This window comes from Bicyclus anynana, chromosome 26, assembly GCF_947172395.1.
Source record: "Bicyclus anynana chromosome 26, ilBicAnyn1.1, whole genome shotgun sequence".
NCBI lineage: Eukaryota > Metazoa > Arthropoda > Insecta > Lepidoptera > Nymphalidae > Bicyclus > Bicyclus anynana.
In genome coordinates this window covers 9773825-9787647 of record NC_069108.1, presented here as the reverse complement: position 1 = coordinate 9787647, position 13823 = coordinate 9773825, and the positions used below count along the sequence as shown (strand labels likewise).

The 13823-nt window shown below is 35.2% G+C and overlaps 1 protein-coding gene across 3 annotated transcripts; it reads right to left on the bottom strand.

Annotated features, from left to right (window-relative positions):
• Nucleotides 1–165: 165 nt before the first annotated feature.
• Nucleotides 166–13337, bottom strand: LOC112054145 (uncharacterized). 3 transcript variants are annotated; one of them, XM_052889706.1, is made up of 5 exons: nucleotides 12907–13337; nucleotides 3890–4000; nucleotides 2652–2725; nucleotides 1965–2092; nucleotides 166–1568 (listed from the first exon to the last, which is right to left on the bottom strand). In XM_052889706.1, the coding sequence occupies exons 1-5, from the start codon at nucleotides 13018–13020 to the stop codon at nucleotides 1420–1422; spliced, it is 576 nt and encodes a 191-aa protein (XP_052745666.1). In that variant the 5' UTR covers nucleotides 13021–13337; the 3' UTR covers nucleotides 166–1419. The 3 variants fall into 3 exon arrangements, with proteins under 3 accessions (XP_052745666.1, XP_052745668.1, XP_052745667.1); XM_052889708.1 differs by having other exon boundaries at nucleotides 3914–4000; nucleotides 12907–13335; XM_052889707.1 differs by having other exon boundaries at nucleotides 2652–2740; nucleotides 3914–4000; nucleotides 12907–13333.
• Nucleotides 13338–13823: the final 486 nt, after the last annotated feature.

Sequence of the window (13823 nt, the reverse complement as noted above, 5' to 3'; positions counted from 1 at the left end):
GCTCTACTTTTCATTACTCTTTCAGTAACTTCTGACTTATTTATTTATTTTTTGTATTACATAGACCTATTGTTTGACTAATTTACTCTCCCACTATGTCTCATGTACCGATGTTTTCGAGGTAGGTAAATAAAATCAACTAAAACAAAAGGAAAAAACAAAATGCCCATTTAATTGCTTTTATTAAAAAAAACTTTTTTAATACATTAATGGATAACTATAGGTAATTATAATAAGTTATATGAAAACTGGAAGGCCTAAAACTAAATTAAGTAGACACTTACGCTAAATTAATATCGACAGAGAAAGGAATTATATGGTAAAGAAAAAATTGTGCTATTTTTTCTGATAAATACAGTTTATAATATTATACATAGGCATAATTTACGTCTATGCTGCTATAAGTTATTAAGTTAATTTAATAGGAATTGTGTAATTCTATCTATCTACCTAGCGTCAAGATATTAATCATAAATTAGAAAAAAAAACACACATTTTCAAAACGAAATAATCTCAGTCGTTTCGGTACAATGTTGCCAGTACCAATGTGTTGAAATTCTAACTAAAGACTAAATAATCTGTTCGGAAATTAGGAATACATATTTTTTCAGTTAACTTTCCTAATTGTTGCGCTTACTCGTAATTGCTGCTTTTGGTATGAAAAGGGATTTTGATTTTATTTACCATTCGTGTAAACAATTAATTATATAAAGTATACATTTTTTTTCATGTATCTATAATACGACTATTTTGTAAAATAATGCTGGTAAATATCGTTTACATTGCAATAATTACTTAATTAAAATTGATTATGTTTAATTTTTACATTAAATTTGTTTGTCCAGTCGCTTGATTATATTTATATTTCTTACCAGCGGATGTTCTCTACTTTGTATATGTATAGTTTAGTTTTTCACAAATCCCGCGGAAATCGTGATTTTTTTTCGGGATAAAAAGTAGCCTACATGTTCTTCATTAATCTCCTCTATCTTTTAGCGAAAGTGATATTGAAATCCGTCCAGCAGTTTTAAAGATTAGCTCAGACAAAGAGACAGACAAACAGAACAAAATTTTAAAAAAGCTTGTTTGTGTTTTGGTGTCGTGTAAATATCTATAGTTAGGCGCTTGAGAAAACAGTTATTTTGAAATCACAGACAAACACTTCAATTTTATTCATAATATGTACCATAGTATGTACCAACCTGTATCCATACTAATTTTTTGCCTATTTTATTAATTTTATTCAAACACTGTCACTTCCATTTTATTTGTTTGTATGTCACCGGAGCAATTTCTCCTCTTGCCCCCACCTCGCTACGCCAATTCTTTACAATACTAATACAGTTTCAATACAACAATTCCCTCAAACATTTTTCAACTAGAATCGTAAATGTTTCGAAGTAGAAGTAGCGTGCGAGACTAAGCAGCAGGGGTGGCCATCTTGGCAGCGTTGGCGGCGGCCACGGCGGCGGCCTTCTTCTTGACGGCGAGCGCGGTGCGCTGCTTGGCGGCGATCTGCTTCTTCTGGCTCTTGGACAGCTTGCGCTTCTTGTTCTCGCTGGCCACCGCTGTAAAAACATCATCATTAACAACCCATATTTGGCTTATTGTTGAGCACGAGTCTTAGAATGAGAGCGATTGGGCTATAGTCTTACTACTACTTGTAATGTTCTGTTAAGTAGTTACTTTATACACTAGTGTACCAGGCCTTTCTCGTTATAGGATATGAAGTTTTGGGCCACCAAACTGCTCTAATGCGGGTTGGTGGGCTTAGTTAGACAATATTTCATTGACGACCACTATCAGATGTTAATAATAGTGACCGGAACAGACGGCTACGACAAAAACGCCGTGTTTTAGAGGTCCCGTTATGATATCTAGTTATTTTGTTTACGAAATTACGAAATTGGAAATGCTTGGTTGTTATTAGTTTCATGTAACTGGCAACATTATTCTCTTCTCACCGGCAGCGAGCACGTGTCTGTTGGACGCGCTCCGCGCCAGTTCACCGAGCGTGTTGGCGAGCGCCGAGCCGAACCGCGTGCAGTCCGTGCGCGACGCGGAGTGCGCGCGCAGTGCTAGTGTTGCCAGCCTGTATGTCATGAGGATGAAGTGTGAATACGAATATAATTTGCACATTTAACACATTTTTATCTGAGTATCCAAAGTTTAAAGAACTATGGTTATTGTAAATTACCTAATAATCTATAATTTATCTTTTAAAAACTATGTATTTAATAGTTATGGGGCTGGATTTAAAACTGAGATATTCAATCTCTGCCTTTCTTGTTAAACTATTTTCCTTCCTACCTCCATTTCAGTCAGTGACCCACTTAAAGGATCTAATGAGTTGGTTGTGTTCAGAAAAATTTGACGAAACCTGTATTGTAAGCAGTTCGATATTTTCCATATCGACAAATGAAACCGGGCTTTCAACCATCTAAACTAGGGGCTTTGATCGAGCAACATGTTGTTTCTTAATCATCATCATTATAAGCCGATGAACGTCAAATGCAGGACATATTAGGCCTCTTGAAAGGACTTCCAAACATCACACTCTTATTCTTATTATGGTCCATGGGATCTTGCGAAGGTTCAGAGGGCTCAATTTGCGACAGACACTTGTGATTGTTGCAATGTGGAGTACTCACCTGGCGGCGAGCTCGTGCTGGTCGGCGTCCAGGTCGCAGCCGCTGGCGGTCACGTTCTTCTTGCCGCCCACCATCTGCGACCAACGCAACTGTACAACGACACCATTGTTTTACTACCACTAGTACTACTACTATACAGGAAGCATTTTTTTTTGGAATTCCCAAAGAAGTTTGTTTTGCCCGAAAACATGTAATTATTGCCCTATAAAAAATTTAAACCCGCACTTAGAAAGTGGCTCATTAATTATGGATTTTATTCAACCAGAGATTTTTTTAATTATAAAAGCAAATAAAAAACTATGTATTGTGACATTTTTAATATTTCAATTTTTTTTGTTTGTATTTATTAATTATGTTTATCCTAAAAATACATTGTAAAGATTATTATTATATTATTATTATTTGACATAAGTACTCGTACCTGCACAGATTGTAATGTTTTACTTGTTCTAATTTTTATTTTTTGATTTGATTCATTTTTTTTATATTTTGTTAATAGTATTTGTAATATAAACTGTTGTATGCCAGAAATGGCTGAATACATTAGAATGTATGTGTTCTCAGCAAAATAAATAAATAAAAATAAATAAATAAGACCGACCATTTGTCATTGATGGCAATTTATGCGCCATTACTGGGCCGTGATTTGATAAATAAACTGTTTCAATGTCCAAATTAATTATAAGTTTTAGACTAGTTTAATTTCAGTTTGATTGACAGTTGCACACCTAATCAAGATATAATATATGTACAAGTACGAAATGCACGATTTCAACAGAATACATAGAACATATTGTTGTACCTTCTACTAATTTTTGCTATTAAATAGCAATTATGTTGGAGGGAATAAATTCCCAAAAGTAGTAAATAACTTTTAAGCTGGCAACATTGCGGATTCTCTGTCTACGCAATAGTACCAGTACGCAGATTCAAGACTTATGTTATGTTGACTTGTCTTAATCAATCATTAATTAGAAGAACTAAGTCATGAACTTAGTTCTTTAATCATTATTTTGGTTGACTATAAATAGCATCGTTATTATCTCTACCAGCCTATTTTAACGACCCACTAAAGGACCATTGTCATTTGAATCATTAAATACTTACTAAATAATTTGCATGCCAAATTGGCAAGATACATTTACCATCTACATCTACCGATCACCTGTATATATAATGCATGTATGTGCAAATAAATAAATTGATTGATTGAATGAATGATTGATTGATTGATTGACCTGTGTACATAAAGTGTGCGTCACCTTGTAAGGCTGCGGGCAGATGCCGAACATGTATCGCTCGATGATCTGCTTCAGCTCGTCCGCGAACAGCAGGCCCGACACGTCGCCCTGGAACACGACACACGCTCATCAGCGACCGAGACTAATCAACCTTACTATATAAATGAGAAAGCTCTCAGCAGAACCTGCCTTCCGAACCGGTGGTAGAATCTTTACAAATAGTCAACTGACGTGTCAAAAGTGCTTGTAAACTGAGCCTACTTGAAATAAATGATTTTTGATTTGTTTTGATTTGAAAGGTCATTCATCACGAAATCTCGAGAAGCGCTTGACGTAATAACATGAAATTTGGCAGGGAGGTAGTTTATAGTTATTAGGAATCCGCTTAGAACGGATTTTGCTATATGGCCGGATTAAAGAGGTCTAAAGGCTCACGCAAAGGACATGATCCAAAATGAGTTATTTATAATTTATAAGCGGGTTGAAAGGGGTTGATAGTATTTTAACCTTAGATACATAAGTGTCAAAGATTTTAACGGATAGAAGACACAAATTGTTGCTTAAAAATCAATTTTTCAAAATTTTTGGAACCAGCAATAGATAAATATTGTTTTTTGTTTCGCTCCCTTGTCTACAAATTAAACATAGACAAAGTAGTAAAAGTGTTCAAAACAGCCAATAAAAATAACTGAAATTGAATTCATATCCGGTGTAAGCTTTCCATGTCATGTGATGTCAATAAGACACAAGATAGAAAGAAACATTAAATCGTAGACAGAGAAAGAAGCATGAAACAAAGAAAGTAGACGATATTTAGGTATTATTTGTTTAAATTAAGTTCGTTGACTATTAAGCGACTAAATGAAATTAATTAATTAACAATTTATACGCATTTGTCCGCCTCAATGCAGTTTTGATGCACTAGTGCCTCTAGTATTAAATATCATTGACTGTACCTACTTATGGACAATCTTTGATCTTTCATGAAATGTGGTATGTCTCGCTATCGCAGACTTTGTGTCTATAACGATCACGCAACTGACGAATAGATTGACCTAGGATCTTGGAATCAACAAAATCGGCCTCGCGTTTGATCTTAGGCATCAAAAAGGGACAAACATACATACAGCTCTGATAAACACAACCTGTCCATTGCGCAGTCGGGTAAAAAACTGTAATAATAACTAGAACATAAACAACAAAGTGCATCAACCTTGTCTAATCTCATATCATCTCCGCCCTCTGTATCCCCATCAGTCAATCTCTGCACTGTGCTACGATATACGATTTACTCTTAGTACGAGTTACATACGAGCGATCTACTCGTTAACGAGCATCGAGTAACTCTGTCACTTCACAGAAAAGCTACTACAGCATTAGAGTCATTCTGTAGATTATGCTCTTTTTATAAAAATTGAAAGTTTGCCAGCCATTGGAGAAATTATGGAGTTTGGCAGGCGGTAGGATTCTACCTTATCATCATCATCATCATATCAGCCGATGGACGTCCACTGCAGGACTTTTGTAGGGACTTCCATACATCACGATACTGAGCCATCTGCATCCAGCGATTACCTGCGACTCGCTTGATGTCATCAGTCCACCTGGTGAGGGGTCGACCAACACTGCGTTTACTAGCGGGGGGTATATATATGTATAGTGTCATTTTTGCATATTTGAGTCAGTATAATTTGAGAAATAGAGAGTTGTGATATCTCAGTGGATATGACAAAGAGAAGAAGCCTTCGATTCGGAGGACGTAGATGCGATACCAGTCCGGAGCATTCGTCTCTAATTTTTCAGTTATGTGCATTTTAACTACGATATTTTATACTAAATCTTTGCATTTTAAGAAATCAATTATGATTCCTTGATTCCAGTGATTCATTCACCGTTTGAGACACATTATATTTAATTTATCCATCCAATTTTGAAATAGAAGATGATTCTTATACTTCACGCCTACACTAACTAACTCGAGACCTTTCATGAAAGCTTTCAATTTTTATAAACAAGATATTTTGACATATATTTTGATATTAACATATCCATCCAATTTATTTAACAATCGTATAAATTATTATTACTATTAAAAAAGTCAACGAACGTAAATCAATGATATAGGAACGAAATCCTCATGATTTGCATATTGCATTGCGATGGTAAACAGATGAAGTCGATAGTTGGATTCGATACAGTGTTTCTGTAAACATCGTCTCGTATGGAGCATTTCTCGCTAGCGCTGCAGTGCTATCCGAAGCCGGCGATGTATGGCGCCGCGCCAACTACAGCTTGTATAAATACCCTCACAAGTGGCCGAGCGACCACTGACCATCAGGTGCTATCGCATCTTAATGCTCTGAGCTCGTCGAGAGATACTGCATGCAGCTTTATGTGGGTTGAGATCTGAATTGCTTTCAATGATAATTTATAATGTAACTAGCACACGAATAAGACTTCACCCGCGTAGTGCGTTTTCCTGAGTATATGAAGATGTGTATGTTCATCATTATCAAGCCATATTCGGCTCACTGCTGAGGACGAGTCTCCTCTCAGAATGTTATGCTAATAATCTGGTCTGGCCCAATGCGGATTGGCAAACTTCACACACGTAGAGAATTAAGGAAATTCCCTGGTTTCCTCACGATGTTTTTCCTTCACCGTCTGCACATAACTGGAGATGCATACCCAGACCTGGATTCGAACCTGCGTCCTCCGGACTCGAAGACAGAGGTCATATCCACTGGGCTATCACGGCTCTCTGGATGTATGTTACTGGATGATAATGTAGCTTTCATTTTTAAAATGGAAAAACAAAAAAATACTTTCTACAATAGATTATGGAAAATCCCCTAAAAAGTTATAAACCTCCAATTTTAAAAATTCTTGCATCACTAGAAAGCTACATCTTTACTGAGTAACATCTAATTTTTTTTTTCCATATTCCCACGAGAACGGGAACTACGGGGCTATTAATTAAATTCATATTTTTGAACTTCTCTCCGGTATGTACGCTGAACTGAACAAACTAACCACGGAACCATAGGGACATATGAACCTGATACACGCTACCACCGGTATGTTTGTTGTACTTTTTGTTTGTTATCTGATCCCTCTACTTTACACAAAAAACCAAACTTAGATGGATTACGTAAAGGCGGTGGTATCAATTTCGTAGGAAAACAAGAAAAAAAAATTAAAAACTGTATAAAGATATTTAAATTACCTCGTTGTTGGTATAGTAAGGCTATATTTCATAGGTTCAAATTGTGGATATGAAACTAAGAAATTCTTACTTCTTAGTAATTTTCAATCTTTCAGCCCGGAGTTGAAAAGTTGGAGGTTGTAAAAGCTGGCTCAGAAACTGCATTTCTGACAGGTGGGCGATGTAACATGAAAAAGAAAGACAGAAAACGAGGCAATCGCGATTGAATATGTTTGTCGCATTCGCACGACCTGTCAGAAACGAAATCTCTGAGCGGCTGAACTTTAAGTCAAATAACCAAGAATTTGCTACGTCTTAGGTATAATTTAATTTAAATGAGACGTGATAGTCCAGTGGATATGATGATCTCTGCTTTCGATTTGGAGGACGTAGGTTAGAATCCGGTCCGAGGCATGCACCTCCAACTTTTCAGTTGTGTGCATTTTAAGAAATTAAATATCACGTGTCTCAAACGGTGAAGGAAAACATCGTGAGGAAACCTGCATACCAGAGAATTTTCTTAATTATCTGCGTGTGTGAAGTCTGTCAATCCGTAAAAAAGAGGAGGCTTGTGCTCAACAGTGAGCCGAATATGGGTTGTTAATGATGATGATGATGATGATGATGATGATGATGATGATGATGATGATTAAATGGCATCAATCTGAAAATATAGTCTTTAAAAAATAATAATGTTCAAAATTAGTTAATAAATGACGAAGTTAAGAGGTAACAACATACGCGTCGAATTAAGATCTTCCTTTTTTTTTAAGTCTATTAAAAATCAAGCGATTTTAATTGCCCATCTAACTGTTAAAATGTATTTCAAGTAGCATGGGTACGGTGACAGTCGCCTGTATGTCGTCCATAATACTATTTTCGTGAATCCGGCAAACTTTCAACCCGTACCATACTACTAATATTATAAACGCGCAAGTTTGTATGGATGTTTGGATGTATGTTTGTTTGGAAGTTTGTTACTCTTTAACGGCCTCCGCGGCGCAGTGGTATGCGCGGTGGATTTACAAGACGGAGGTCCTGCGTTCGATCCCTAGCTGGGCAGATTGAGATTTTCTTAATTTGTCCAGGTCTGGCTGGTGGGAGGCTTCGGCCGTGGCTAGTTACCACCCTACCGGCAAAGACGTACCGCCAAGCGATTTAGCGTTCCGGTACGATGCCGTGTAGAAACCGTAAGGGTTGTGGATTTTCATCCTTCTCCTAACAAGTTAGCCCGCTTCCATCTTACACTGCATCATCACTTACCATCAGGTGAGATTGTAGTCAAGTGCTAACTTGTAAAAAAAAAAAAACACCGCTACTACTGAAGCGATTTGGCTTAAATTTGGAATGGAAATAGATTTCACTGTGGATAAACACATAGGCTAATTTTTATCGCGAAAAAATCCATGGTTACCCGAAATTTGGGATAACTGATGATTTTGATGATATGAATGTTCGTTACTCTTTCACGCCTCGACTACTGAACCGAATTAGCTGAAATTTGGTATCGAGATATATTATAGCCTGTATTAACACATAGGCTACTTTTAATCCCTGAAAAATCCATGGTTCCCGAGGGATTTGTGAAAAACTAAATTCCACGCGGACGAAGACCGTCCGCTAGTCCTACATAAAACGAACTTAGTGTACATTTACAACAGTGTGGTGGTTTCACAGTGGCATGGTGGTATGGTGGGCGGCACGCATATAGCGCGATATATATGCCCGTTTATTTTTACGTCCATCTATTTATATACACTCTGCAATTTTACGAGATACGAATATCTGTAATGTATTCTGATCAAATTGATTTATGTATATAGTGTTTTGGACTATTATGAGTGTGATAGATTATTTTATAAAGTAGTGAAAAATAAATATAGCTGAAAGTTGAGCTGATAAGCTGATTGATAATATGTGTATGATTCATTGTGAAATTAGACCTATCAGATAATTATTACGTTAATTAAATATTATTTAATATTTCGACAATATTTTTGTATTAAATAAGAAAGTTTAAATGAAAATACAAACTGTTATGTTACAGCAAAAATTTGGAATGCCCTTCCGGCGTTTGTGTTTCCTGACAAATACAATTTGGACACCTTCAAAGCTAGAGTGAATAGGCATCTTCTAGGTAAGCGCGCTCCAACTCAGACCGCATTAATGCTTACCATCAGGCTTAATTGTAGTCAAGCGCTGGCCTATATTGCATAAAAAAAAAAAAAACATGACGAATAAAAAATCATTTTTAATTAGACCAAATAAATAAATAAATTAATAAGTGCAACTTACTTAGTACTTACCAATATCGGTAAATAGAACCAAATTAATACAGATGCACAGAAATCTCTCGTCATCGTTATCAACCCATATTCGGCTCACTGCTGAGCTCGAGTCTCCTCTCAGATTGAGAGAGGTTAGGCCAATAGTCCACCACGCTGGCCCAATGCGGATTGAAGAAAATTCTCTGGTATGCAGGTTTCCTCACGATGTTTTCCTTCACCGTTTGAGACACGTGATATTTAATTTCTTAAAATGCACACAACTGAAATGTTGGAGGTATATCTCCCGTCGTATCCACTGCTAACACAATCTTTCTCTATTAGAGGAATGGAGTCTTTAAAAATTATGTAAAATATTCTTTAAAAAGAATAATCTTAAGAACTTAGTTGACTTGCTTTGCAATAACAGTATGTAGCATGTGTTATATCTTTGATTAGTAGCAAAGTAGAAACAATACAAAACGTACTTTAAAAAAAATAAAAGCTACAATAAAATCCAGTATAATTTTTGGTATGACAAAAATAATACACATAATATATGTGCACATGTGTTTGATTGTAGGTACAGGGGGCTCTGATTAATTATTTTTTATTGTGGTTATATTATTTTTTTATAGTAATTTTTTAAATATTACCAATATTTCCATTCCCCTCCAACTAGTCGACAAAGACTGTATTAGGAGTGGGTACGACAATAGACCAATGGGGCGGGGATCGAACCACCATCTAATCTAACCTAACCTAACCTAACTTTAGATTTGACTAAATTATACTTATAATTAACTATAACAACATTTTACTCATGGAAGAACAGTGTTTAAAAAAATTAGGAAACGCACTGGCCACCCCTCCGATTTTCTTTTTTCATTGATTTGTCCATTGTATTTTTATTATGCCCGCTGTACTATTTTTGTAACTCCATGGTAAATTTATCCTGATAGACAATTTAAAGGTTTCTCTTCCGATAGATTACAATATACCGAAAAATAACACGTTAAATTGTATTCATTATATCAGTATTTTCAGTTCACAATATGACGGTAGATTATATGACGGTAGATCAAGAGTGAGATTATAAACTAACTTATTTTACAATTTAACGGTGATATATCTATATTTAGACTATTAGTGTCATGGTGTGATTATTGATTAGAGAATTAGTCTACAGATTGTATAAAATTAACTTCGTGATTTAGCTTTTGCATACCCTTACCCTTACCATTATATTAAATGTCCACAGATTACAGAGCACCCTGTATACGTCCGCGACAAACGGCCGGACAGATTTGTGTTATTAGATCTAGGAGTTTGCAATAAAAACGTGTATTTATGGTTTGACGTAACAAGCGAACTTTAGAAGATAAATAAAATTATAAATTCTTTTCAAAGATTGTTGCTGATTCCATGCCGCTTTCAAGTATAAATATTGTTATTAAAAATGTTATTATCATCATTATCAACCCATATTGAATCACTATTGAGCACAGGTCTCCTCTCAGAATGAGAGGGGTCAGGCCTTAGTCCACCACGCTGGCCCAATGCGGTATGACAGACTTCACACACGCAGAGAATTGAGAAAATTCTCGGGTATGCAGGTTTCCTCACGATGATTTTCCTTTGCCGTTTGAGACACTTTCATTTCGTAAAATGAAAAGAAAGTGCATGCCCAGCCTAAAATGTACGGGAATGACAGATCTTGATCACGTGACCTGTCAATAGCAAATGTCACTCCCATTCATATTCCTAGTTTTCGAAGCGTTAGCTATCGTAGAAAGAGAATCGACGTGCCACTTGGCTAGGGCTATGTGTAAATGAAATTTTAATGTGTGTCTGTGGTTTCAAAATAACTGTGTTTTCTCAAGTATTTACACAATACTAACTAAATATGTCTGTCTGTTTGTCCGGGCTCTGGAACGACTGAACCGATTTTAACGAGACTTTGACTGGTAGATAGACGAGGCTATTGTTATAATAAATGTTACTTGCTTTTTATATTAATGTTGTAGTACAGAGATAAAAATCATTAATTAATATATATACATAAGTGGCTAAAAATTCTGTTTGTCGCCGATAGCTTTCTTGCGATTGGTTGCTTGTCAACGTAAATAAATAAGACAATAACATAATAACAAAAGTAACGACCTCGACTTTGCGTTTGACGCCATTTGTTATATTTTAAAAAAAGAAAGCTTCAGTTGCGAGTGTTGCCAATTTTTCGAAAATAAAATAATTTGCACTACAACGGTACCTAAATAATTCGATTATTACGTTTTTTAATATCTTGGCAGCGATGCTGACTGCTTCAAGGATATAATTCTTTTAATGTTACAAATGTATGCTTAAATATATTTACTTAATGATTTGATTTAATGTTATGACTCATGTAAAAGTAAATAATATGTATTTGTATATAAACGACTTAATTTACATGCATTATTGATAATAAGTCAATTCCGTTTGTAATTACCACTGTATAAGGATGAGCCAAAGAGTATAGCAACCCTGTTAAATAAATACAGTTCAGAAAAAAAAGTTGCCATTATCTATAGATAATATAATATAATCTGTATAGAAAATAGCTTATAAAGTTAAAAAAAATAGTACATAGAACCATCATTGATATATTTTTAACCGACTTCAAAAAAGGAGGTTTCTCAAATAACTTGTATATAAATTTTCGTTTTAAATGTTGTATAGCGAACTTAAACAGACCCACCATGCCGCTCTAATGCGGGGGGGCGATATTAGAGCTTTTAACTTTGTATATCCAGATAAATATCGGGGCCGACGGCTTCGATCTGTTCCAGCCTTCCACGAAGTCTGGCTGATAAAAAAAACTTCGAATCAAAAAAATCAAACATTCCGAAGGACTGAAACCTAGGATAGAATTGATAACCGTCTAACCACTGAACCAACCAAGTCAAATATCTATAAAATCTTTTTAACAAAAAAATTCAACCGACTTCAGAAACAAAATAAACTAAAAAGTGAAAAATTACATCGTATGTGATACCTTCTGATCACTTTGAAGGCGGTGCCCCACCGTACGTATTGATTAATGCCGTTTCGGAAAGAATTGTCTTTAAATCCCAAAACTTTATGATTTAATCGGCTTGAGTTAATGCATCACTGTGTTGGTAGCACATACATGTTTTTATTTTTGTGATTTTTTAGTCGGTTTTTATGATTTTATTTTCTATTTTTAGTGTGTCCTGGCATAGTAAATGAAAGCCCCATAGTACGGGAAATTTCGTTATTTTCATTTTAATACAAAATTAGTGAACCGATTTTCATGAAAATTAATTAGAACCAATCTGGAAGTACTCTTTTAAACAAAAAAAAGAATTTTCAAAATTAGTAAAGAAATAAGGAAGTCATGAGGTAACAAACATTAAAAACAAAACATACGCGTTGAATTGAGAACTTCCTCCTTTTTTTGAAGTCGGTTAATAATTTACCTAGCTTTAGCTTAATTACAGAATAAATTAAACAGTAAGTTAATTTGTGTAAGTTTGTTTGTTTACCTTAGTCGTCTTAACTTCTACACTCTCCTCGGAAGCCTTTCCCTTCACTTGTACGCACAAGAGCACCATCAAAGTCAGCACAGACAATTGACGATACATCATTTTTGTTGCCATTTCAAAAGTTTATTTTTTTATCAATAAAAAAAATATATTTTTAAAAAAAACACGTGACAATGTTTTTAGTCTATGCCCTTTTATTGATAAAACTTTTGGTTAGGATTTTTTAATTTCAAGTTAATTTATTCTTGATATTTCTCATTTGATTTTTTTTAACTGTATAATAATAATTTTAATAAAGAATTGTAATTACATTAATATTTGATTACACTCTTTGTCCACAGCACATGAAAATTGACAATATTATAAATTAATCAACTTTTTGAACGTTTCAAAGATGGCTGCCCGTCATGGCGGCCTCCAGAGATGCGACTGGACAAAAGCGCGCGAACGCTTCGATATAATTATTTTGGGATTTTATAGATGCTATATCGGAGGATATAAAGACGGATGCGTCAATAAGACTCCTAACTCAAAATAATTTAACTTTGAACACTTTATGACCTTTTTTTGTAACGCTAAAGGTTCGTTATTCTAAATTAAGTGAAGTGAGGAATGTGAGCCCCTATTTTTAGAGCCTTGTCACTACTATTATGTATTCTGTGGCCCAGTCAGTTTTTCTCGTTGTAATACTGATCATAAGGTTCTGGTTTCATATCCTAAGGAAAGGCCTGGCCCAGCTTCTGTAGTAGGCCTAATCTATGACACTAGAAAGCTCCGTTAGTTGTGACTAACGGAGCTTTCTAGTGGTAAAAGAATTTTCAAAATCAGTTCAGTAGATTCAGGGATTATCCTTAAAGTACTATAAACTTTACCTCTTAAAAATTATTTGTATAGGTTTTTTAACTCCTAACTGAGAA